This window comes from Emydura macquarii, unplaced genomic scaffold, assembly GCF_026122565.2.
Source record: "Emydura macquarii macquarii isolate MOO-44397 ecotype Brisbane River unplaced genomic scaffold, CSIRO-AGI_Emac_v2 contig_1253, whole genome shotgun sequence".
NCBI lineage: Eukaryota > Metazoa > Chordata > Testudines > Chelidae > Emydura > Emydura macquarii.
In genome coordinates this window covers 57141876-57168518 of record NW_027131390.1, presented here as the reverse complement: position 1 = coordinate 57168518, position 26643 = coordinate 57141876, and the positions used below count along the sequence as shown (strand labels likewise).

The 26643-nt window shown below is 48.0% G+C and overlaps 1 protein-coding gene across 1 annotated transcript in view; it reads right to left on the bottom strand.

Moving 5' to 3' along the window:
• Positions 1–26643, bottom strand: part of FLACC1 (flagellum associated containing coiled-coil domains 1) — a 35894-nt gene extending 9251 nt beyond the window's left edge. Inside the window, exons 1-11 of the mRNA XM_067548913.1 lie at positions 26629–26643; positions 24989–25132; positions 24219–24293; positions 22372–22429; positions 13425–13561; positions 12236–12256; positions 10583–10676; positions 9798–9859; positions 8201–8298; positions 1251–1303; positions 747–846 (exon numbers count right to left, since the gene is read on the bottom strand). Coding sequence (XP_067405014.1) covers positions 747–846; positions 1251–1303; positions 8201–8298; positions 9798–9859; positions 10583–10676; positions 12236–12256; positions 13425–13561; positions 22372–22429; positions 24219–24293; positions 24989–25098 — 808 coding nt within the window. The 5' untranslated portion in view covers positions 25099–25132; positions 26629–26643. The remainder of the gene's footprint in view (positions 1–746; positions 847–1250; positions 1304–8200; positions 8299–9797; positions 9860–10582; positions 10677–12235; positions 12257–13424; positions 13562–22371; positions 22430–24218; positions 24294–24988; positions 25133–26628) is intronic.

Sequence of the window (26643 nt, the reverse complement as noted above, 5' to 3'; positions counted from 1 at the left end):
CTCTCTTCTTTGCATGGTAACTTTGTCACTGGTATTATTTTGTGAAGCTCTGTGATGTGGCTTATATCCTACAGTACAATGTAGCCAAAAATATGTCATTACTCAGAATAGGTTAGCAGGGAAGATATAAGCATTTTGGTGAAGCGACAATATGGAGGAAGTGGCTCTTCCATTCTAAGCCCTGATTTATAGTCACTTATAAAGGTTCTTTTGTTGCTGTTTGTTTAAAATCCCAGGAAGTGTCAGATTTGGTCTCAGCCCAGAAGTGATTTTTTGTAATCAGGAGTGGGATCAAAGGCCTCAAATATATAAAATTGTCAGGAATAACTACTGCTATCATGGATAAGCTTCAGTAACTAGAACAGTAGGTATTCCTGGGTTCTTCTCCAGCCACTGAATAATGGACTGCAACTGCTTACTTTATTGCAGCCAAACCTAGAAGAGTCAGTGAAGCTGACTGGGATAATCTGGGAAAGTATTGATGTCCTACCAGCCAATAAGGCAGTTCTCAAGTAACGAAATTATTTGGAGGTAAGTGTAGTACCTAAAACTACTTCCAACTCACTGATTTTAATTCACAACATTTCAAGATGATGGTCACCTCTGAACAGAACAGATGGCCTAAGGTCAGGGGCAGATCCTCAGCTGGTGTGAGTGGTCATAGAACCATTTTGGAACTACAGCCATTTGCACCGGCTGCGCATCTGCCACCCAGGAGGTAAACACAAGCATCCTCATTTACTCACTTTGCTGTAACAGTGCCTTTTCCCGCTCAGTCCGTTCACTCTTCCTCCATTCAGCCTGCCGTCTCAGCCACTTCTCCTCCATTTCATCAGAAACACTGTCCTACACACAAAGACAATACACATTTTCAGAAGCTCTTCCAGAAACCCTGAATCTTCGATATTGCCTCCAACTATACTATAAAAAGATATTTAACAACTATATAGCCCTTTCCAGCCACAGATCCCAAAGTGCTTTACAAGGGAGCTCTATCCCAGGCTAAAGATCATAAGGAGGGCGATCCTTTGTAGAAGAGCCGATGTGAACCCTGCACACCACTCCTCCTCCACAGGCATGAGGGAGATACCGATGTAGTGGTAGATCCTCCAGTGGCACCCAGCATACCCTTGGGGATGGGGGTGAATCGGAGCAGGGCACTCACTTCTGTGCCCTCCCATGAAACTAAGCACTAGAATAACAGGGCTTGATCCACTTTTCAGATCATGGCAGGGTCACTGAAATCTCACCTGGTACATTCGGAATGCATTCTTCAGATACTTGTATTCCTTCTGCATCCCCTCTGTGCAACAAGAGGAGGACAAAAGGTGTAGTTAATACAGCAATTTTAACATGAACGTCTCCGCCGGGAAATTTGGACTAAAACCCTGAATAGTTAACATGAAAATGGGTTAGGCATCTCAGTCCAGACGCCACAAGACATATCTACATCAGATGCCACCACATAATTTCTTAATTCTTAGTCCCAAATTAAGTCTATTTTTAAAGGAAGCTCAGAATTATGGGGACTGAAGGTAGGTTGGGACAGATTACATGGGGAATATCTACTAACTCTATAGCTGGCCTCAAGACAACTCTGTCAGTCACTTTCACGAGCACCAAAAGGCACCAAAAATTATAATAGCTGGACTACATTCATTGATTTGAAAGATTTTCTTCATTTCTGTTTACAAAAGTACCAAGCAAACCACAGAAGGTCTGACTGACCCTCTAACAAGTTGCCTGGGCAGCCTTCCCTTGAAATCAGTATCTGTTTGGAAACCTGGTCATTAGTCAGGGCAGTGGAAATCTGATGAGATCAGGTAATCTCCAATTTCCTCCTGCATTTTGGACTGAAATCTCTCAGGAATGAATGGTTATTTACCTCGTAATTGTTGTTCTTCAAGAGGTGTTCCTCATGTCCATTCTGAATTAGATGTGCGCGCACTGCATGCACCGGTGCCGGAAATTTTTCCCCTAGTGGTATCCATAGGGCTGGCTCTAGGCAGCGGTGTGCATATGCGCTCATACATAGGGTGCTGCCAGCCCCCCTCTCTCTCAGTTCTTTCTTGCCAGAACTCAGACAGAGGGTGGGTGTGGAATGGACACGAGAAACATCTCGAAGAGCAACAGTCACAAGGTAAGTAACCATTCTTTCTTCTTCGAGTGCTTGCTCATGTCCATTCTGAATTAGGTGACTCGCCAGCTGTGCCTCCCGGAGGTGGGCAGGAGTTCATGACCGTGAAGATTGAAGAACCGCTCTGCCAAACCCCAGCATCATCCTGAGCTTGCTGTGTGATGGCCGAATGGGACATAAACATATGTATCGAGGGCCACTTAGCGGCTCTACATATGTCCTGAATGGATACATACGCTAGAAAGGCTGCTGAAGATACCTGTGCCCTTGTGGAGTGGGTGGACTGGAAAGCTGGTGGCATGACCCCCGCTTGCTTGTAACAAGTCTGAATGCAAGCCGTAATCCAGGGCGAGATCTGTTGGTCGACACCATACATCCCTTCATCTGGTCAGTGATCGCAACGAAGAGCTGCATGGAGCAGCAGAAGGGTCTGGTCCTATCGATGTACAAAGCCAATGATCTCTTCACATCGAGAGAGTAGTGACATCTCTCCTCACTGGATTTGTGGGGCTTCGGATAGAACACTGGCAGGAGTATGTCCTGGTTAACATGGAAGAGGGAAATGCTGGGTGAGGATGAAGCCGCAACTTGTCGTTGAAGAAAACTGTGTATGGTGGCTCTGAGATCAGGGCTTTTAACTCAGAGACCCTCCGTGCCGAGCTGATCGCCACCAAGAATGCCACATTCCAGGACAGATGCGTTAGTGAGCAAGAAGCCAACAGCTCAAATGGCGGTGCCGTAAGTCTTGAGAGAACAAAGTTCAGATCCCACTGAGGGATCGGGTCTCGTAGAGGAGAAAAAAGTCTTTCCAGGCTCTTGAAGAATCTGGACACCATCCCATGGGAGAAAACAGATCTGCTTTGGATCAGAAGGTGAAAGGCCGAAGTTGCTGCCAGGTGCACCTTAATCGACGAGAAGGCCAGGCCTTCCTGCTTCAGATGAAGCAGATAGTACAGGATCATCTGAAGAGGGGAATTTAGTCAGTGAGATGTTTTGACTTGTCACCCAGCAGGTGAAGTTTTTCCATTTGGCTAAATGAGACACTCTCGTAGAAGGCTTTCTGCTCTCCAACAGAATCCTTTGAACTTGGGCTGAGCAGTGGCGCTCGTCCCTGCTCAACCATGAAGCATCCATGCCACCAGGCAGACTGGCCAGATCTGGGTGGAGCAGCCGGTCCAGTATCATCGGGAGTGACCATGGTTGGCCATTGAGAGCTCAGATAGCTTCCCAAATCAATTCTGCCTGGGCCATGCTGGGGCTATCTCAATGACCCGTGCTCTATCCTCTTGATCTTTACAAGGACTCGGTGTATGAGAGGTATTGGGGGGAAAAGCATACAATAGACCCCATGCCCACAACAGGAGAAAGGCATCCATCAGGGGGGTGTCCTCTGACCCCAGGAGAGAGCAGCATTGAGTGCACTTTCTATTTTCCCTGGTAGCAAAGACGTCCACCAGGGGAGTTCCCCACCTTTGGAAAATGTGGTTGGCCACCTCCTGGTGGAGAGACCATTCATGATGTGAACAGAAGAACCTGCTCAGCTGATCTATCAGTGTATTTTTTTTAGCCCCGGTAGATGAACTGCCTCCAGCTGGATGTTGTAGCTTATGCAGAGGTCCCACAGACACAATGCTTCGTGATAGAGGGCTGAAGACCTTGCCTGTTGATGTAGTACATGGTGGTTCTGTTGTCTGTCAGGACTCTTCCCACTTCATTGGAGAGGTGTGGTAGGAATACCTTGCAGGCCAGGTGAATTGCCCTGAGTTCCCTGACATCCCACCCCACTCCATATCTAAAGCATCTGATTTGAATGACAGAGTTGGTCTGGGGGCGAAAGGTACCCCTGCTATTACATGTCGAGGTTCCATCCACCATGACAGGGAGTTAAGTACATTTTGGGGGAGGGTTGGTTTGTGAGTATTCTGTCCAAGTAGTGTCTGGACGCAGAGCAAACTGTGGGAAGTCACAACTGGAGTGGCTGAAGTCGCATCCTGGCGTGCCTAACCACATATGTACACACTGCCACGTGCCCCAGGAGACTGAGACACACACTCACCATGGTGAGGGGGTGGGCTGTAAGTCAGGCTATGAGCTCTGACTTTGCTAAAAATCTGTCTTTGGGCAAAAGTGCTTTGGCTTGAGTAGAGTCCAGGACTGTCCCTATGAACTCTATCTTTTGAACTGGTATAAGTATCGATTTTTGCTCGTTTATTAACAGGCCCAGCAACCCAGCAGGTGTCCCTTATGATCTCGATGCCACATTGGACCTGCATCCGTGACCGACCCCAGATCTGCCAGTCGTCCAGGTAAGGAAAAACCTGCAATCCTCTGTGACAGAGGTGGACCACAACTACCGCCATGTATTTGGTGAACACGCACGGCACGGTGGAAAGGCCAAACAGGAGGCCTGCGAATGGGTAGTGTTGAGTGCCCACAGTAAATCGCAGGAATCTCTTGTAGCCCAGGAAAATTACAATATGAAAATAAGTGTCTTTCAAGTTGAGAGTGTCGTTCCAGTCGTCTGGATCCAGGAAGGGGATGATAGCTGCCAGGGTAACCATGTGGAATTTCAGCTTTTTGAGGAATTTGTTCAAAACACATAGGTCTAGACTGGTCCTCAGCCTTCCTTTGGCTTTTGGAATAAGAAAATAACGGGTGTAGAAACCCCTTCCCCTCAATCTTTGAGGAACCTCTTCCACCGTGCCCACATGCTGCACCTCCTGAACGAGGAGTTGCTCATGAGAGGGGGCCCTGAAGAGGGACGGGGAGGAAGGGTGGGAAGGCGGGAGCGAAATAAACTGGAGGGCATAAGCCAAAGGTCACTGTGCTTAGAACGCAGTGTTCTGTCATTATGGCCCTCCAAGCAGGGAGGGAAGATGCTAGGCGGGAAGAAAATAACCAGGAATTTGGATCCTGAGAAAAGTCTGGTAGGTTGCTCTCAGGCGCACCTTCAAAAGCCTCACTTTTCCCCTGAGGGATGGCGGCTCGGCCCTGATCTCGAGGCAGAAACTGGCAAATTGCCCCGATGGCATTTATAGTTCTTATGTCTCTTCTTATAGGGCTCCTGACCCCCAAAGCGCTGCTGATGAGAGGGGCTGAAATGCCTCCTAGACAAAGACGGGGTGTAGAGACCCAAAGATCTCAAAGTAGCCCTTGAGTCTTTCAGGCCATGCAGCCTGGAGTCAGTCTGGTCTGCAAAGAAGGCTGAGCCATCAAATGGGAGGTCCTGGATGGATTGCTGGACCTCCATTGAAAGACCAGATGATTGGAGCGAAGACACTTTCCTCATTGACACCACGGAGGCCATTGCCTGCACGGCCAAGTTCGCAGAGTCTAATGCCACCTGCAGGGAGGTGCTGGCCATTGATTTCCCCTCCTCCAGGACTGCTTCAAATTCCTGCTTGGAGGACCGAGGGAGGGAGCTGGAAAACGTTTCCAGTGACTGCCAGATATTATAACGGCATCATCCCAAGAGAGCTTGCTGATTGGACACCCTTAACTGTAGGTTCACTGTTGAGTACACCTTGTGACCAAATAAATCTAATTTCTTGGCTTCTTTATTCTTGGGCGTTGAACTCATTTGTCCCTGCCTGTCATGCTCATTAGCTGCCGCCACAACTAGTGAACCCGGGGATGGGTGTGTGTATAAATATTCAAACCCCTTGGCGGGCTCATAATATTTCTTCTTTGCCTGCTTAGATATGGGGGGCAGGGAGGCTTGGGTTTGCCATAGCGCCTTAGCGGGCTTCAGCATTCCATCATGCACTGGGAGGGCCACTCTGGATGGGGCTGTGGATGCCAGGATGCCAAAGAGTTTATCCACTGGCTCAGAAAGTTCCTCTATTTTGAGGCCCAGGTTAGCCACCATCTGTGTCAGCAGGTCTTGGTGCACCCTGTAATCATCCAGAGGGGCAGCATGAAAGGGGCCTGCTACCACCTCCTCTGGTGAGGATGAGGAGGCAGGAAGCTGATCGGGAGCTGGATTTTCCTCTCTGGTCGGGATGGTTACCGAGGGGCTACCCGAGAGAGCGTCTTCTCGGTCCGATCCAATATCTATGTCCGGTACCACGGTGGGGTCCTTAGAGGATTGCAGTACTGAGGCGCTCCCAGTCGACTGATTGTATGGCATCGTGGCCTGAGGGAACCTCCACGGATTCCAAAATTGCCAGGGACCAGGCCATTGTCCCTGTGGCCACCCTCCCATCTGAGGCAGCATGGGGAACCCAGTGGGCTGCTTGGGGACTTGCTCCTGTGGAGGAACGACTACTTCCTCCCCTGAGTCCAAGGAGCTGATTGCTGGCGACCATGGCACCGACACTGCATGCTTCTCTGCGCCACTTCTTAAACGTTCGGACTCCAGTGACAAGGAGCGGTGCCAAGAACCCAAGAGCTGTTTGTGCCTTGACCGTGTCTTGTTCTTAGGCTTATTAGGACTTTGTTCTTAGGATTTTTGGAGTGCCGGGACTCCAGAGATTCACCACGGGGGCTCGCGAAGCAGTGCCAGGGGTTCAGGGAGTGCCAGCATTCCAAAGATCAACATCAGTGTTCTTTGGACCAGTACCGATGTGCTGGTGACTGGCGCCTGACGCCCGGTGACCAAACACTTGATCCTGACATATGTCGATGCGGTACCAGGGAGTGATGCCAGGACTCTGGCGACTGCTGCAAAACCGGCGTGGAAATGGGGTGCTGTGGTGGAACCAATACTGGCTTTCCCTTCAACTGACCCCCAGCCAGGGCATCTGATCCTCGAGGCCCTGCTCTAACCTCCTGCAGTGTAGGTGGCACTGGCAGGGCCAATAGGTCCTTCATTGCCTGGAATGCCTCAGGTGTAGAAGGGACTAACATTGGGGCCTCTGCCACTCCTCAGAGTTGGCAGTGGTGCCAGAGTTGGGCTCGATGCTCTCATGGGTGGAGGCATTCTCGGGGCTGAATCAGCTTTTACTGCGGTGCTTCAGCTCTTCTTAGCTGATTTTGGCTTTTTTTTTTTTTTTCGGCATCTGCCTCCTTCTCTTCGGCACCAGTGATGTCAAGCAGTGCCATGCAGGCACCGACGCCGGGGGAGCACTCTTGGTTGATGCCACCGTACTGGGTGTCGAATCCGATTGTGATTCTGATGCTGGTCTGAGTGCCGATTCCATGAGAAGGGCCTTGAGTCTAATGTCCCAGTCCTTCTTGATTCGAGGGTGAAAACCTTTGTAGATTTTACACTTTTCACAAAGGTGAGCTTCCCCCAGACAATTCAAACAGCTCTGGTGCAGGTCGCTCAGCAGCACAGGCTTCTTGCACAAAGCGCATGGTTTAAAATCTGGAGATTGGGGCATGTCCCGACTCCGGGTAAATAAATAGCTAACGAATTAACTACTAGATAATAAACTCTTAAACAACAATTATATACACTAGAAATACAACCAACCACTAGAAATACTATAGCTTGCAAGAGCAAGAGAATGTTCCAGCACCATCATGGGCAGTAAGAAGGAACTGATAGGGAGGGGGGCCGGCAGCGCCCTATATACGAGTGCATACACACACCGCTGCAGTAGGTGCTGGAGCTGGCCCTACAGATCCCACTAGCGGAAAAATTTCCGGAACCGGTGCATGTGCTGCGCACACACCTAATTCAGAACGGACACAAGCAAGCACTCAAAGAAGAACTGTGTGAGACTTTGGAATAACTGAATCTCAACGAGAGTCTTGATTCGGACTCAAACACAGACCCCAGTCTAAACCTAATTCAGATCCTAAGGTGACTGCTGAAGTCCACTTATAATTCCAACACAACACTAGCATTTAAAGAAATGGCACTGTACCAGCCCCAACCCACCCCTTAACAATTTTCCCTCTTCCTCAACATACTATTGACAATCACATCTCAAATCCCTCTTTGCTTTCAGTACCAAAACATGGAGCAGTGAGGGAAGCTTCCAAAGGGAGAGTCTGCTGCTGTAAATATACTAGAGCGGGAAAGAACCCAGCAGGAGTTTCCAGCTCAGAGTTACCATGGGAACTACAGGGAACAGTACTGTGTGAGGAAGGACTTCCCAGAAAGCCTGTCCATACCCATTTTCTCTTGTGCAGAGGCCCTCTCAGTCCTCAGTTCTTTCTTGTTCTGCTCTTGCAAGGCCTGGAGCTCTGCACAGTGAGCTTCTTGGAGTTCCCTGTGTGACCAACACACAAGCAAACCACATCAATGCAGATATCCTTACAGCACACTTTCCTCTTATCCATCCACACAATCATGTATAGTGATGGAATCTAGCTGTGTAACTTATTTTGTTTTCCGTGTACTGCACACTTAAATTTCTAGGACTCTTCAGGAGGCAACTGACATTTTGTGATCAATTCAGCTGCAGATTGTGGGGGAGGCGATAGGGGGGAGTTGGGAGGAAGACACTGCCCCTGTCGTGGAGACTTTACTTTTGTTCTTTCTTGTTTTGTTGTTTTCCTGTGTTTTAAAATTGAAGTCAACCAGGCTGAAAGTATGTGGTTGCTCTGGGTGTGGGGAAAATATAACTTGGGGTGTTATTTGATAATCAGAGGAATCACAGATATATCATACAGATCTTCTTAAACAAGTAGCCATTAGAAGCTTGACATCTCACACCATCATCTATTTTGTTTGTGCTGTGCATGTCCCAGCTAATAATTGATCTTATTTTATTGCTATTTGTCTTATTTTTATTCTCACATTTTCTCTCTTTAAAGTGCTTTAGTTTTTAATACTGTGATTGACATGAGCAGAATTTAGTGATGCTGTACAAGGGATATCTAAAAGTCAGTTGATATATTATATATAGAACGTATTAATAAATTAATGTATATATAATATATATATATATATGTATATTTTATTGTTTGTGCAGTAAAAGTTTACTGTATGTGGGGATGCTGGAGGAAGTCAGGTGTTGCTAGAGTTAACCCATCACCACCTTCTCAATAATTTTTCCCCAAACTGATGAGATTACTGATGACAACTGAAACCATATATCATGAAGATGCCAACAACGTGCTGATGACACCTAGCACCTCATAACTTGAAGACAATGTGGTGCCCAAAGTGTCTCAATGTCTGGACAATGTAGGAACATGAATGATTTTTCTTACATAATTAGGCTGATCAGCAAAGGAAAACACAAACTGACAGACACACTGCTACACCCTCCCATTACTCCAAGAAAGTGTCCAGGCCAGGATCTCACAACAGCTGTACATTTCACATTTTGGCCTATAGGAGGATGGAAATACCACCAGAAAATATAATCTCACAATATTTTCAGCATGGGACAAAATGGACAAAGTGCACAGCCTGGGACAAAGTGCAGATGGCTTCATGATACTGTTGCTCACATGGTATTTAGGACTGGAAAGTTGAGCCTGATTCCGGCCTGGATTCAAAGCCACTGGATCTGGATGCTCCAAATCAGACTCCCCAAAATTCAAATTTCAGCATTTTTCCCATTCCCAATAATAATTATGGTATAGAGATCACAGTGCAGCTATCTAAAAACTTGTCTCATCTTATAGGAGACATACTGCCATGTTGTCTCTTATTCCGAACATCCAAAACCACACATGTAGAATGTTGCAGAGGAAAATGTGGTATCCAGCATCCAGTTCACATATGTGCTTTCCTCCTTCCACAGCACAGCAGTTGTACCTGATCTTGTTCTCATGCTCCTGTTGCATCTCATTGCATTTTTCTTCCATGTCCTTCTCCAACTTGAAAGAAAAAGAGAGATTTTTACTAAGGTGTAAACATGCCTACCTTGCCATCAATTTGACAGAAAATATCTGCTAATGGCATAACTCCAGTCGGGTTACTAAAAGTACTATCCACAGTGGACTCAGAACTGTGATATCTACAATTCTGAACCCAGGACAGAAAAGGCTGGTTTTTCCATTAAAAAAAAAAGCTGTTTAAATGTTTTCCATCCTAGGCTTGTTCTGCAGAGATCTCTTCATTTACCCAAGCCATGGCTCCTTGTTCAGTGTCACCAACTGCAGTCAGAATAAACACTTCTAAATCTCAAAGGCAGCAGGGAAGTCATTCCCGGTGGGCTTTTAAAAAGTACTGAAGTCACTTGGGAGCATAAGTCCCAGTGGCTTTCAAGTGACTTTAGGTGGTTTTAAAAATGCTGCCCGCCATGAAGCAGCTGTTCGCCTGTAGAGAAATGCACATATATGGCACATAAATAATTGGCCAAATGCCCTGACTGCCAGTCCTCTGTACTAACCATCAGAAAACGATGCCTTCCTGCAGGCAGGCAGAACACCTAGCAATCTGGGTGCACTTTAGCCAGTCAATCACTAATAACGGCACTGAAAGGATCCAGGTGGTGCTGTGTGATCTACTCATTGCTTTCCCTGTAATCTTCCTCAGACTGTGTGGTTTCCTGCAGCACTTTCTGAGAAGGGAAAGATTACAACTGGGGGGGGACTCACCAGTTTGCGGGAGGCCTGGTGATCTCTACGCAGTTGCTCCATCATGTCTGTCAGCTCAGCAATCTGCTCCTCTAAGTCAGTAATCACATCTTCCCTAGAACGATACACCATCTCTGTCAACAAGGCCACCAGAAGAAAATAAGATCACAGAAAAAAAACAAGCTTTGACAGCCTGCCCACACAAAGGCACCTAACCTGCCTGCCAAAGTGAGAAAGGAGGGAGTCTAGATGCACAGAGGGAATGAGGAGAGGTGGGCAGCTGCAAACAGTGACTGACTATCATGGGTCAGAATGCGAGTCAGAAGGTGGAATATCTTTGAGAAGTTCTGGTGCACCTGGGTCTCTGATTTATTCTTGCGCTGTGTTCCAGTGAATTTTACAATCCCAACTCTGATAGCAACTACCCCAGATACTGAAAGGTTGGTTAACAATGATCAAAGCACCCTTTGTATTATTCCCTGTCTCTAATGATTACAGCTTTCATCTGCAGAAAGAAAGGGCTTTTCTCAACATGGAAACATGAGACTTAAAATTGAATGGATAGTATTCCCTCTCCAAAAGGCAGGTCTCTTATAGTGAGAGCCTTTTAATCTGGTTACTGGTGCTCAGTACTTCTAGATAACTTTCAGTTTCATTGGGGCAACTTCCTCCAGCCATTACTGAAGCTTTCCTGTGATCCTGTTTGATCACCCTCTCTCTTTTACAGCATCCTGAAGATTTCATGCCTTGGCTACCACCTTTCTGTCCAAGGTGGACCAGGCAGGACTCCCTCTAGAGACCATCAACGATACTGCTTAATCATCAGGAAGGACAACTGTTGAGCAACATGTGATGTGCTTCTGCCAAGGGACTAAACATACTGCCTCTGCAACACTCCCAGCCTCTTAGAGCTAAGAGAATGAAACGCTGGGTCCCAGACCACAGAAGGGCTTTTATTTAATACTTCACATAGTTCTAGTATCCTCCCAATGGCAGCTAGATACCAGATTTAAGGTCACAAGAGCATTCCAAAGAGAAAACGCAAACTGTGGGGATGAGAACATTTAAAGGAATTGATCAAACTTAATGATCAAACTATGTTAAACCTTAAACAGAGTAATTTGAAATTTTAATGGGCTGCAACATTTGCTCAAGTACTACATATGAACCAGAGATAGGCTCAGAAAACAACATTCAGATCCAAATCCAAATTACACAAAGTTAAGAGATATTTGGCTCCAGATTTTGAGTCATCCCCACCTTCTTATCAAAGTGTATTTCATATCACAGTAATTTACAAACTGTATTCAGTCACAATAAATGACTACTGACGGAACAAGATCTGAATATACATGCTATTTTAAGCTCTTAATTTAACATCTGCTCTCCTTACAGGGGTTCTAAATTTAGACTAATTTTCTAGCTATGAACACAAAACAAGCAGTGAGACAGCAGTGTTCCACCTCCAGAGTGAAAGGAGGTGAAGGAGACACTTTGTATATAACAGCACATCTTGCTGTCACTGGTAAATCAAGAAGCAGCATTCAGAGTCAAGAATGAAACCAGGTTACTGCAGGTGGTGGTGAGAAGAAACACACAGGAGGTTAAAAATGTACATAAAGTTGACAGTTTTTTATTTTGACCCAAAAGAAACACAAAACAAGCAATACTCACATCTCAAGTTTCAATGGGGTGCTGCAAAGAGAGTGAAAGATTAAATGAACATTATCAAAATTCTGCAGGTTGAATTAGAACAGATGACATGAGTTTGTTGCAAAGCAAAAAGCATCTAAGAGGCAGATCGTCATGGAGTGTTCTCTAAAGTTTGTTCCATTAGCAGTTCCTCCCATCCAGCAAGATACCACACAGCAACTCAGAAATTATCTACAATGACTTTTCAGTCTCAGCACAAACACATCCACTGGTGGTAGGTGCTAAAAAATAGACAATGAAGTGGATGGGAATGCTCAATGAGAAGGCAAGGCACAGTCATTTCAAGGCAAGTCAGAAACAAAACATTTATGCGTCTTATATTTTGCCTGAAAGCAGAGAGCTATGAACACACCTGGGCAGACGTATCAAAGTTAGTGCTAGCTGAAGAAAGTAGGTGGTATAAGAATTGCCTCTTCTAAAGGTTGAGATCATCAGATATCTTTACTGAATCTTTAGTTTGGACCTGCATGATCCTCTCACACCAGCCTGAGGCTCTCCCATTCTCTTACCTCGCTGTTGTTTGCCTTAAAAATGCTTCATCATTAATAAAACGTTATTTTTGTTACAGAAATAAAACGTCCCTCATTAAAATAAATGCTATTTTGGTATCATCCCTCACTTTGGCTCCTTATCCCCCATTTGGGCCTTGAAAGGCAGAGCATTATGGCTGAGACTATACAACTGATTCTAAAATTGCAGAAGGCAGCACTATCAAATCACAGCATGCGACTCTCTTTTCTACCCTGGTGACAGCTACGGGAGTGCCACATGCAGAAGAATGAATAAGACCGAAAACTCACACAAATCAGAAGCTCAGAGCAAAGAAGCTTGATTCTGCTCTCACTTCTATGAAGTCAGTGGAATCGCTCCCAATTTATTTAAATGAGAGAAGAATCAGACTCCATCTCCCTCTTAACACATACCAGGTGTTTTCATTGGGCCAGATTCTAATCTTACATCAGCTTCACAGGGGCGTAACTGAGTTGGGCTAGAGAAAGGCCCCTTGTCTATGTAGTATGTGCTCATGAGGGTCATATCCCCTCTTTCAAGCCTTCAGTTTCCTCACACACTATTATTTTTGGTGGGGGGACCAGAACCATTTTAAGATTCAACCACCTTTCTTGCCATTTAATTCATTTCCTAAGATTACCTGGGAACAAAGGGTGGGACTGGTTCTTCAGTTGTTATTTTTCTTTCAAAAAACTCCTCCCCTAGTGTGACGGAGAGATGCTCTTTACTCCGGGTCAAGGTATAGCCAGGTGAGATTTCTATGAACTCCACTGAAGCCTGGGGGCCAAAAGAGAAGACATTCAGCTCAGGAAACCCAGTGTCTGGAGCCCTAAATCCATTAAAGTGATCTCTCTCTCTCACTCAAACTGTTGGGAGCGTTTTCTGAAGTGCTGCCTGTACCAGCAGAAGGGAAAAATGGGATTCCCCACCCAATGACCCTCCCGCAAAATCAAGTCGAATCAGATCTGTACTATTACATGGTTTTTGTATTTTATGCTCAGCTCCATGAGTCAAGAGCAGCCCACACATTTCTGCAATGGGGCCTCCAGCTGCCTTCATAACACTAGAGCAAGATGGAAAATCACATCCTGGGTCCAGCATTCACCATGCACGGCATCTCTGTATTTAAGATCCAGGCCACTACAATTTGCTTAATTTTGCTGCTGCCCTTATGCCTCCAACAGGCTCCCAACGTTGAGAGCAGGAAGTGAAGAACGCCTTATCCAGATTAACTGCAAGGGGAAGTCAGGCAGAATTCTAAGGAGCCAAGCTGAAGTTTGTTCAGGATAGAGGGGTTGACACCCCAGCTCTTAACAAGTGCCAAGGGATCTTTAAGAAGCACAGGTAGGAAAGGTCTCTGTTTTCCCCTGAACATTGGCACAGCATGCTCTAACACCAGGCTCAGAACTTGGTCTACTCTTTTCTAGGAGGTAAGACCATCAGCTGCCAAATTACTGGCATCACTCCCTGCAGCAGCTGGGTTTTCCAGGGAGGGCTCCCATTTAAGCACTGACCTGACCCAACCCTGTTTAGCTGGTACATGCAGATGGGATTGCAGCACAGGGCAGTAGGAGGGTATGGGCCAGTTAATCTAGCAGAACCCCTTACAGTCACCAGTTAACTATAATCATCCAGCGTGAGGCCATACAGAAGAATTGCAAAGCCTAAGGGAGCCATGAAAACTGCCAGTGCCCCAACTGCCTTAATAGACCAAACATTAATTATCTAAAAGCCCAGACTATCATTAAATAAAAGACTACTATTATACAAGAAAAATAGCACAGCTAGCCTGCCAAACACTAACTGTAATCAAGTGGCCTTAATCCTCTCCATGAAGCTCACTAAGATTCGTCTCTGGTGGACCACATGGAGACCAAATTTCAAAGATGGTGGCTATCAAATGAAAAAGCCTACCATGAGTCTCAGAGAAATGTAACCTAGGAACTATCAGCAAGACTCCCAGCTAATGTCTTCTTCCATGATGCGGTAGGGAGAGAGGAGGTCCACCAAATAACAGACCCAGACCATTAAGGGCTTTTGAAACACCAAATTGAACTAAGTAACAAAATAGAACATGAGTGCAATGATACAAGCACTGGGCAGCTGTACAATGCATTAGTTGAAGCGTCAAAATGATCTTGAAATGTAGCCCCATATAGAGTGCATTACAGCAGCCTAGCCTAGAGGTAGCAAAAGAGTAGAAGGCAGTCATGATTCTATATTAAAAGAGAAAGTTTCCTAGCCAGCTGCAGATGATAAAAGATAGTATATACTGCTGCTGAGTCTCCCAATGCAATGATGGATCCAACAGGACCACCAGACTCTGAATCATTTCAGCCACAGGTGGGCACATCCTCATAGTAATTGGTGGAGACGCCTCCCAAATAACTCCTCTAGGTGTCCTCTACAAACAAGCGTAACTTTCATATTATCAGGACTGTCACAGCCAGCTTGCTTTCACCCAGGTTCTTAACTTAGCAAGGCCCCAGGAGAACAGCGTAACATCAGAAATCCACCTTGACTCTTGAATCCAAATCCACAGAGTGACTTGGAATCATAAATGCTGGAGAGACTTTTAAAGTTACTTCACATGTCTACTAACATTAAATGGACTCACCAATCAGAATGCAGGGATGTTTTACCATTTTCAATCCTCTGCACTTATTCACTATTGCTCTCCATAGAATTTGATCATCCATATACCTACAGGGGAACATGGCCACTGTAATATCCTAAGGATCTACTCTCCAGATTTCTGCAATGGACTTTTAAATAATCAAAGAAGAGAATGAATTCAACCAAAGCATCCAATCCTTTTACACAGAGTCCAGTGCCTGCTGAGAGAAGGTTTGGGAACTTAGCAAGTGTTGCGTGGACACCTACGATTAGTAAAGTTCTTGATGTACCCAGCAATCCAGGCCTAATGTATTGATGTAAGGAGCTGCTGGAAACCTGGAAAACAGGGTTACTTACCAGTAACTGTTGTTCTTCGAGATGTGTTGCTCATGTCCATTCCAATATAGGTGAGTGCACGCCACCGTGAACTGGTTCCCGGAACTTTTTTCCCCTTCGCAGACCCCGTAGGGTTGGCTTAGGTGCCCCTAGAGTACCGTGCTCATGCCGTGGTATATGAGGCACCGCCAACCCTATGGGCCCTCAGTCCCTTCTTTCTGCAGACTCCGACAACAGGGACGGAGGGTGGGTGTGGAATGGATATGAGCAACGCATCTCGAAGAACAACAGTTATTGGTAAGTAACCCTGTTTTCTACTTGGAGTGATTGCTCATATCCATTCCAATATAGGTGATTAAAAAGCCATACCTTGGAGGTGGGTAGGAGTTACTGGTGAGCTGCTCTCATCAGCATGGCTCTGCCGAATCCCATGTCCTCTCTCGCCTGATGCACGATGGCGTAGTGGGACGTGAAGATGTGCACCGATGACCAGGTGGCAGCTTTGCAGATGTCCTGCAGGGGCACCCTCTCCAGAAAGGCCGCAGACAAGGCCTGGGCTCTGGTTGAGTGCGCTGAAACGGCCCCTAGAAACCGTACATGCGCCTGCTCATAGCAGCACTTAATGCAGGCGGTGAGCCACGTGGAGATGCGCTGGGTGGAGACACGTGAGCCTTTCATCCGATCCACCACTGCAACGAACAGCTGCGTCAACTTCCGGAACGGCCTGGTCCGCTCGATGTAGTAGGCCAGGGCCCGCCTGATGCCAAGTGAGTGCCATCTCTGCTCCTCTTCTGACCCATGCGGTTTTGGAAAAAATACGGGGAGGAAGATGTCTTGGTTATAGTGAAATTGGGAGACCACCTTAGGCAGGAAGGCTGGATGGGGTCTCAACCGTACCTTGTCTTTATAAAAGACGGTGTAGGAGGGCTCCGAGGTCAAAGCTCTAATCTTGGAAACCCTCCTAGCCGAGGTAATGGCCACCAGGGAGGCTACCTTCCAAGATAGGACAAGCAGCAGGCATGTAACCATGGGCTCGAAGGGGGGCCCCCTGTTAGTCTGGAGAGGACCAGGTTTAGATCCCAGGGAGGCACCGGGTCACAGACCTGCGGGTAAAGCCTCTCCACCCCCTTGAGGAACCTGATTGACATGGGGTGGGAGAACAGGGATCTCCCCTCTAGCGGCTGATGGAAAGCTGAGATAGCCGCCAGGCGGACCTTCAGGGAGGCTAGCACCGAACCCTGGAGCTTCAGCTGGAGTAGATACTCCAGAATCACCTGGATAGGTGAGCAGCTCAGCGGGATGCCCCGGGACTCCGCCCAGCAGGTAAACCTTCTCCACTTGACCCGGGACACGACCTGTGTTGAAGGTTTTCTGCTGCCCAACAGAATTTGTTGGACCTGCGCCGAGCAGGCTCTCCCCGCCTCCGTCAGCCACATAGCCTCCAGGCCGTCAGGTGTAGGGAGTCCAGGTCCGGGTGGAGCAGACAACCTTGGTCCTGGGAGAGCAGGTTGTGTGTCTCGGGAGCTCCACTGGTGGGGCGATCGACAGGTCCAGCAGCATACTGTACCAGTGCTGTCTCGGCCAGGCTGGGGCAATGACTATTATGTCTGCTCTGTCCCTCTTGATTTTCAAGAGGACCCTGGGCAGGAGCGGAATGGGGGGAAATGCATACATGAGGGTCCCCTTCCACTCGATGAGGAATGCGTCGGAGATGGAGCCGGCTCACGACCGCGGAGCGAGCAAAACCTTGGGCACTTCCTGTTCCAAGACGACGTGAACAGGTCCAGTTGGGGAACACCCCACTTGCAGAAGATAAAAGTCACCACCTCTGGGTGCAGTGACCAGTCGTGGCGGGGTAGAAACAACTTGCTGAGGCAGTCCGCCTCATCGTTCCTGACCCCTGGGAGGTGAGAGGCAGATAAGTGAAAGTCATGCCTCACTGAGAAGTCCCACAGTCGAATGGCCTCCTGGCAGAGGGCAGAGGAGTGTGCTCCCCCCGCCTCTTCATGTAAAACATGGCTGCAGTATTGTCCATCAGGACCTGAACCATCCTGCCCCTCAGGAATCTGAGGAACACTTTGCAGGCCAACCGGACTGCCCTGAGCTCTCTTACATTGATATGGAGGTTCTTCTCCTCCTACGACCACAGCCCCTGGGTGCTCAGGTCGGCACTGTTGTGGGCTCCCCACCCCACGTCCGAGGTGTCTGAGATCAGGGTGACTGATGGGGCCAGATCCTTGAAGGGAACTCCTTTCAACACCGTCCCGGGAGTCCTCCACCAGTCCAGTGAGGCTAGAACCTCTGGGGGAACAGTGACCACCCTGTTCAAGGGGTGTCTGCTTAGGGCATACGCCGAGGCCAACCACACCTGGAGAGGCCTGAGTTTGAGGCGAGCCAGCCTCACCACATACGTGCAGGCCGCCATGTGCCCTAACAGCTTCAGGCAGTGCCTGGCTGTCGTCGTGGGGCACCTGTGTAGCTGGGCGATAATCGCGGCCATAGCCTCGAACCAAGGCTGCGGGAGGAAGGCTCTGGCCTAGGTAGCGTCCAAGGTGGCCCCAATGAACTCTATGCGTTGCACCGGGGTAAGAGTGGACATCTGCTCATTTATGAGCAGCCCCAGCTTGGTGCATGTCACACAGGTGAAGGATACGCTGTTCTGAATGTGGGACCTGGACCTGCCCCTGATCAGCCAGTTGTCCAAGTATGGGAAAATCTGCACCCCTCTGCGGCGCAAGTGGGCCGCCACTACCGCCATACACTTGGTAAATACCCTGGGGGCGGACGAGAGGCCAAAGGACAGGGCCGTGAATTGGTAATGGCAGCCAGCTACCATGAACCGGAGGAAGCGCCTGTGGCTGGGAAGGATCGAAATATGAAAATATGCATCCTTCAAATCGAGGGCGGCATACCAATCTCCTGGATCCAGAGTGGGAATAATGGAGGCTAGGGAGACCATGTGGAACCTGAGACACTTGATACATTTGTTTAGTCAGCATAGATCTAATATGGGCCTCAGGCCCCCTTTTGCTTTGGGGATGAGAAAGTATCTGGAGTAAAATCCCCTCCTTATTTCGTGCAGGGGAACCGCTACCACCGCCCCCAGGTCGAGGAGGGTATTCACCTCCTGCAAAGGGAGTTGCTCATGAGAGGGGTCCCTGAAGAGGGACGGGGGGGACGGTGGGGGGGGGAATTTGGAGGGGAAGGCCATAAATTGGAGGGCATATCCCCAGAGAACTACACCAAGGACCCAACAGTCCGAGGTGATGTTTTGCCATTTGGCGTAGAATGGTCTTAGCCTGTCTGAGAATGTAAGGGGCGGATCCGGGAGAGAGGTAGTGGTGCCACCCTCGGGTGCACCATCAAAATTGCTTTTTATGATTGAGCCCCTTAGAGGGTTCTTGCTGGGAGATTGCAGATGAGTTGGAACGGTCACGTCGCCCGAACCCTCTGTTCCTTTCTCTGTCCCTACCAGGCTGAAAGGGTCTAGGTGATGGCCTAAGCTGTTGCTGCGGCTGACGGGGCTGCGGCTGAGACTGACCTCTCGAGGCCTGAGGAGTGTATAGGCCCAAGGAACGGAGCGTGGCTTGTGAATCCTTAAGAGCATGCAGCTTCTCGTCTGTCTTATCCGAGAACAGGCCCGCCCCATCAAAGGGCAGGTCCTGTATGGATTGCTGCACGTCCTGGGACAGCCCTGATGACTGCAGCCTCGAACACCATCTCATCGCTATTGCAGAGGCCATGGCTCTGCTTGTGGTGTCCGCTGTGTCACAGGCGGTTTGTAGCACCGCCCCTGCCACAGTGATACCCTCCTCCAGGACCGTGGCAACCTCTCTGCGAACCGCCGCATAGAGTCCCAGAGGTTAAGGTTATAACACCTAGGAGGGCTTGGTGGTTCGCAATGAGGAACTGCAATGCCCTGGTGAGTACACCTTCCTCCCAAATAAGTCTAGTTTTTGATTGTTTTTTGGAGTGGTGCCTTGGCCACCCTGCCTGTCCCTCTGGTTGGCTGTGTACACCACCAGGGTCCCCGGGACCAGGTGGGTAAACAGAAACTCAAACCCCTCTGCCGGGACGTAGTACTTTTTCTTGGCGCCCTTAGATGTGGGGGCGACTGAAGCAGGGGTTTGCTACAGGGCCTTGGCCAGCTTAAGGACCCTGTCGTGTACGGGTAGGGCCACCCTTGATGGTCCTGCTGACCCAACAACACTGAAGAGGGGGTCCTCCTCTTCGGATAGCTCTTTAAACTCTAGATTGAGCTTTGAGGCCACCCTTTTCAGGAGCTCCTGGTGCACCCTGATGTCTGCCAGGGGCGCCCTGTGGTCTCTAGAGGCCACCTCATCTGGAGAGGAGGACGACGACGGTTGAGGGGGCCCCGTAGAGGGTCCCTCCTCTGGGTCCGATTCCTCCTCCGAGGAATGGCCCTTAGACTGTTGGTCAGGTGGGGGGGGGGGGAGGGGGTACCGGCTGCACCACTGAGGATGGGACTGACACAGTTCCTTGCCCCATCTGTGCCCCCATGGGCCCCAATAAGGCCAATGCCAGGGACCTCGTGGCCACCCCGGTGCCGGCATCAGCACCAGCTGCGGAGCGTCTTGATGTTGTTGGGTACCCTTGCCTTTCCGGGACCTGGAGCCGCTGGACCGGTGCAGACGATCCCGTCTCCGGCTTTTACTGCCCCTAATCGGGGACCAGCCTCTAGATGACCCCGACGAGGTGGATGAGCATCGGTGCTGCTGCGAGCGGTGCCAATGGGAGGTTGCATGCCCTGACGAGCTGGACAACGACGCCCGCTGCCTTGGCACCGAGGACTTTTGGTGCCGCTTGCCCTTTGGGGACCAGGAACTGTGCCGTCCGTGGTGTCTCGGTGCCGAGCCCAACTCCGAAGACCGAGATCTGCGACGGGTTGAAGTGGCCAGGTCTTTCGGTGCTGGGCTCCATGTCGGAGATCGGGTCCGGTGCCACGCTGGCGAAGGGCTCGGTGCCGGGGTGCGGGAGCAAGAATTGCATCCACTGTGTGAGGCGGACTCAAAGCGGTGCTGCCTCGAGCGCGATGCCTCTGGTGCCGGGGACTGTCTTCGGTGCTGTGGGGAAGAAGAGCTCAACGAGACTGACTCAGAGCTGCGAGGAGAGCCACCGCGCTCTACCCTCCGTGGCCGTCTGGTGGGAGACTTCTCCCCTGGCGGGGGGTCTTGACCATCCACCGGGGGCACCCAGTGCGAGTTTACCCTGGGACACCAGCCCTCTCTCCCTCGGCTGAGGGGGGGAATGGAGGCGGGGGCATGGCCATTAAGGCCTGTGCCGTGTGGAAAGCCTCCGGTGTCTATGGGCCTTGCAGGGGCGCTCCCCCACCCCTATGAGTCGGGGGAGGCTCCCTGTGCGGAGATGCAGGCTCCGGAGCAAGCTCCACGGGCCCTGGCTAATGCACCTCCGCGCTCGACCCCGCCTGCGCAGGCTGTGCGCGGGAGTGTGAGCGCTCCACGCTCTGGTGCCGTTTCTTCTTCGGCACCGGGGATGGTCGACGTCGAGTGGACTCCGGTGCCGGTGGAGTGCTCTGCACTGAGGAGACGCTCTGTGCCGAGGTGGAATGCAGTGGCTTAGAAGCCGGTGGGAGAGCCGCCTCCATCAAGATGGCCTTCAGCCTACTGTCCCGCTCCTTCTGAGTCCTGGGCTTGAAGGCTTTGCAAATTTTACATTTCTCCCTCCAATGCTGCTCTCCCAGGCACTTGAGGCAGTGATCGTGTGGGTCACTGACTGAGAAAGGCTTGCCGCAAGTGGCACAAGGCTTAAAGCCAGGTGAGCCGGGCATGGCCCGGCCCTAAGCCCCTAAGGGCTTCTATTCTAATGCTAATTAACTTAAACACACTACTTAACACTATCTTAACACTTAACTATTCAAACAACGATAACTAAGTTCAGTAAGGGGAATGCTACTTGCGAGAGGCAAGAGACATTCCAGCAACCGTCCGGGCAGAAAGAAGCAACTAAGGGCCCGTAGGGTCAGTGGTGCCTCATATACCGCGGCATGAGTGCAGCACTCCAGGGGGCACCTAAGCCGACCCTACGGGGTCTGCTAAGGGGAAAAAAGTTCTGGGAACCAGTGCACGGTGGCGTGCACTCACCTATATTGGAATGGATGTGAGCAATCACTCGAAGTAGAACACAAACTGCTGCCTTAGTTTCTTGGTTCTTCCTGTTAAACAGGCATTTTGAAGCCAATCAGGCCTTGAATAATCACTAGACATCACACCATCTGTCTGAGCGTGCTTCCTATTAACAAGATAGGCCTAAGAATGAGGATATGGTTCTGAGACGATTTAATCTAGAATATAGTTCTCTCCCAGATTATTGTGTAATTAAGGTCTGTGTGTGATCCAAAAAAATCTTAAAATCAACTGTTTCTAAAGAAATGTAAATTTCCTTAGAAACTTTATATCAATTAGAAAATTTATACCAGTGCAAGTGGTGTGCAGCAGCACAGCTCAAGCTATCCTGAGGGGTACCACTGAGGGAAAAATTTCAGATGACTTTGCTCGGGGCATGTGCATACCGAGAGTGGAATGCACATGTGCAATCACTTGAAGAAGAAAGTCTTGTTAACCTTCTACAGAAATGATTCCACCTATTCCACTCACATCAGGTGGTTCTCTGCTTCGTAGTCGATATCCATATTTTCTGTTGGGCAATATCCCTCTGCAAAAGAAAAGCATCTCCTCAGAAAGTTGCAGACAAGTAGAGTTGCTCAGTGACTAAAATTGGTCCACTTCAAACATCAGAGCCAGGAGCACTCAATTAAACACAGTTTTTGTAGGCTGTCAGGGTGGCGAGAACAACTGAAAGTGCCCCTTTTTGTAACATATTTGGGGTATGTTGTTTTTAAAGATACAATGACCACCTTTGAAAGGTTCTGCATCTCAGTGGGAATTGAGAGCACACAACACCTCGCTGGAGGCACTCAATGCTTCAGAGAATCAGGCCCATATTCAGAGAAGATGGATGGAGAAATAAAAGTTAATGAAACAGGATGCTGGACTAATTAACAGCAAGTGTGAGTGGCATATGCACTAGAGAGATTAGTACATAGTATAGGGAAAGCAGTTTTAATCTAGTAGCTAGACCATGAGACAGAATAAGGAGAACAAAGTCCTGTTTCTCTCTGTCACCGACTGGCTGCTTGACACTGGGCAAGTCACTGAGCATTCTGTACTGATCTGTGAAATGAGGATATGTATTAATTATACTATTTACCCACCTCAAATGTGTTTATGATCCCAGGTGACAGGCACTACATCAGAGTGAAGGATCATTATTATTGCCACGTACATGGTACAGTGGCCTAATCACCAGGAGAGCTAGATATTAACTATTTCGGAGGGTCTAAATCTGGCCATCATTTTGCCCTTTTATCCTTTTTATATTTCCCATATACAAACACCAGAACAGGGATTTTTCAGCCGAGGTGATGTATTTTAGAAAACAAAGACAGAAGAAATATAAAATATCCATGAGAAAAAAAGTGGAATTAACTTCATTCCATGAGAGCCTCCATCTTGAATTCTCCCTCACCCACCTGGACAGATCAACAAGCTTCTTACATTTAAAATTGCTGTACACAGATCCATAGGTACTTATGTCACACCTTCTCTAATCCCAGAAGGCTTCTGTAGATTATGAAGTTTGAAACTATGAATTAACTGTTACTATAGGGCAATTATTAATATAATTAAGAAAGCAGCTAGGGACTCCCTCCAACCATGGCAAGGCTGAGATTTTTTTTTCTAGTAAACATAGTAACACTTTGGCACCTTGACAATCAGCTCACAGCTGTATATGCAAGTCACACTAAGCTATAGCACAGAAGACAAAGTTGCTGAAGAAGCTTTGATGGGTCCTAAACAGAGAGGGATATTAAACCTCATCACCTGATGCTCCTTTAACTGAGTTAAAATTGGGGTTAAGAGATTAGTTAGGAAGGGAGTGTCCGTGATGTGAAAGTACAGCAATAATGAGCTTGCCAACCAGTTTCCCGGAGAGCCGCTTGTGATCTCTGTGTGTTATTGCTTACCTGAGGGACTTAGAGGTTTGTGTTGTCACATACCATATAGGTAAACACAACACCATCAGCCACATTCACTGAGGTATTGGCGCGCTGTACTATGCAGTAACCACCGCTCAGCTTTTTATGGGATACAGAACACAGGTACAGCAACAGTTCCTCAAGCGGAGTGGTTTCTGTAACATGTATTCACTGTAAAACTCCACATCAAGGCTTTAGTGCTTCATGTGTAAATTACCATACCATCAATTCTATTGGGCTGTTAGTGATGTGAAGTCTTGGGATTACTAATGATAGTTATCTGTTTTCCGCTGAACACAGCAGTTCGTTATGGAGAGTTAGCATCTGTACACACTAGAGAGCTATTTCATGTTTCAGACCAGTCTGGAGCCCCCACTCTTCTTCTCCAAAGAGACAAGTACTTACTTTGATGTGCTGGGAGGTTTAAGAGCAAACAGGTCACTATTTTGGTTTTTCAAGACCAGACCTTGTGAGGAGGACCTGATTTAAAAATATAAACAGTATTTAGACATATTTATGTGACATAAACCAAGCTTATGCAATGATAGCAACTAAGCGAAAAGCATTACATTGCAGGCAGCAGTCCGTTAGCTAGCTTCTTTTCTACTGGGGACAGACTGTATCCTGGCCACACCCCAGATACAATCACAATGCCTTCAATAAGGTTGCACGGGGTGTAACTTTGGGCATAATTGTGCCCTGCATCCATATTCAAATCTTACAGCAAGTCTAAAGCTAGTTGGTTTGGGTTATGCCTCTTGGAATTCTGCTAAGAGAAACTGTTTCTAAACAATAGCCTCTAAGTGATTCCCTGCCCTAGTCCATCTCTTCCCTCTTGGCTTCAGGGAAGCATGACAGAACTGATATATACACAGCACCTGAAACCAGCACTAAACTATGTACTTCCAAAATACATTTGGAAAGTCATATATAACATAAAAGTGTAATACATTACTTGTATAAAAATCAGTACACACACACACACTCTCTCTCTCTCTCTCTCTCTCTACCTGCAACTTTAAAAACATCTCCCTAACTTATCAAAAAAACCAAAAACAAAAACAACACACACCCAACCCCACCATTAATGGGGTCCAAATAAAGAAAATGCAAGAAACTGGTGTTAAGCATTAGAAAGAATGGAATTCCCTCCTCTTCCAATGGCTTCTGCTTACCTGGATCTCTGATTCTGTAAGCCTGGCATGGTCTTGGTCTTGATTAGCCTTTTACCCCTCATATTCCAAGGGTCCCAACAGGCACAGTACAAAAAGGGGGAATGAGACATGTCTGCAAAGCTGGAACCCTGACTGGTCAAAAGGCTGGAGATGAAACAAAGACACGAGAATTCAAAAGCATTTACTAGTCTTGGAATTTTTTTTTTTTTTTTTGGTAAGTCAGATAAAACATCATCATCTTCTTATGGGAGACTGACACAGCCACAGTATATTGAAAGCCAAATTCAGCCCTTGGATGCATATATGCAACTCCCATTGAGTTCTGTAAGAGCTGCACACGTGTATCTAAGCACAGAATTCACTATTACACATTAAGGGTTTCAGTCTGATCTTTTGATCTTATACTCACATGCACGCATAGTATCTTCCCATCTCATCTGCACCAACTACATAACTCAGACAGTGATCCGCCCCAGACACACAGTGGATGGGGGGGCGGGTGGGGTGGGATTTTGGAGATGTCACAAAAAACTGGCTATTTTTGAGTGGTCATGGAGATTCACTACTTTCATTTAGGAGCAGGGCTGGGACAAATCCATCCTTCTGGGATGGAAAGAAAGATCAATGTAATTTTGACCTGCATGCAGAACTATAACATCACTGAGAAGGCAGGCAATCATCCTGCTGTATATACCTATAGTCTGACCATGCCAGGAAAATTGATCACTAATGTAACCATAGTTACAAGGCTTTGGCTTGCCAAGGTACCCAAGCTAGTCTGACACAGTTTCTAGTAGCATGCCAGGTACATCATAAGTGAGGCTCTCAGGGCCCTAACAGCTGATGGGTTCCATTATGCACTTTCCATCTGCCTTCCCTGGCCTTTAGCATCCTGTTCCTTGCGATCCACCCTTCCAAACTGCCAGAAAATCTTCTCCTGGCCACATACCACGCTCCACAGAAGGTGGGAAAAAACAGCAACAAATTTACCATATTACCCTCTGCTGACACCATCACTGCTCAGCGGTGGAATCATCACACTAGAGAGACTTTAGAGGAGAAGAGCAACGATTATCAGGACTACAGGAAAGGTTAAAGTAGCCTAGTTTGACATAATTAGCTAAGAGAGGGTTAAGGAAAAGGTAGGGAGTGGATCATGGTAACAACCTACCAGTATTGGAAGGGTGTAAACAGCAAGGGATTATTATGTTTGCTAACAAATGAGGTACAACTTCCCGATTCCACGGTGTAAAAATATAGGGGATTGTCCCCCCCCACCCTAATCTGCTGAAAAACAGACACTGAGAAAACCCACGGCTGAGCAGAGCCCACAACAAAGATAAAGTAAGTAAATGAGACCTCTTGGGTCCACAACTGCAGCTGAAGTCAATGGGAGTGTCAGGTACCTGTGAAAATTAGGCCCTCTCTACTTGACAAAAAAGTGTTATTTCCAGTCAAACGTAACCTGAAATCTATGTGGAGCCTCCAGGGGGCCCAGCCCTCCAGAAGTTCAGCTGAATGCTCCATGGGATTTAACAGGTTTTTGAAAGCATTTCTGGATCCCAGCAGCAGTTTCAAATTCTTTGCGGATCTGAATCACAAACAAAACAAGGGGGGGGGGGGGGGAACCCCAAGCTTACTTTTTGTCTCTCTCA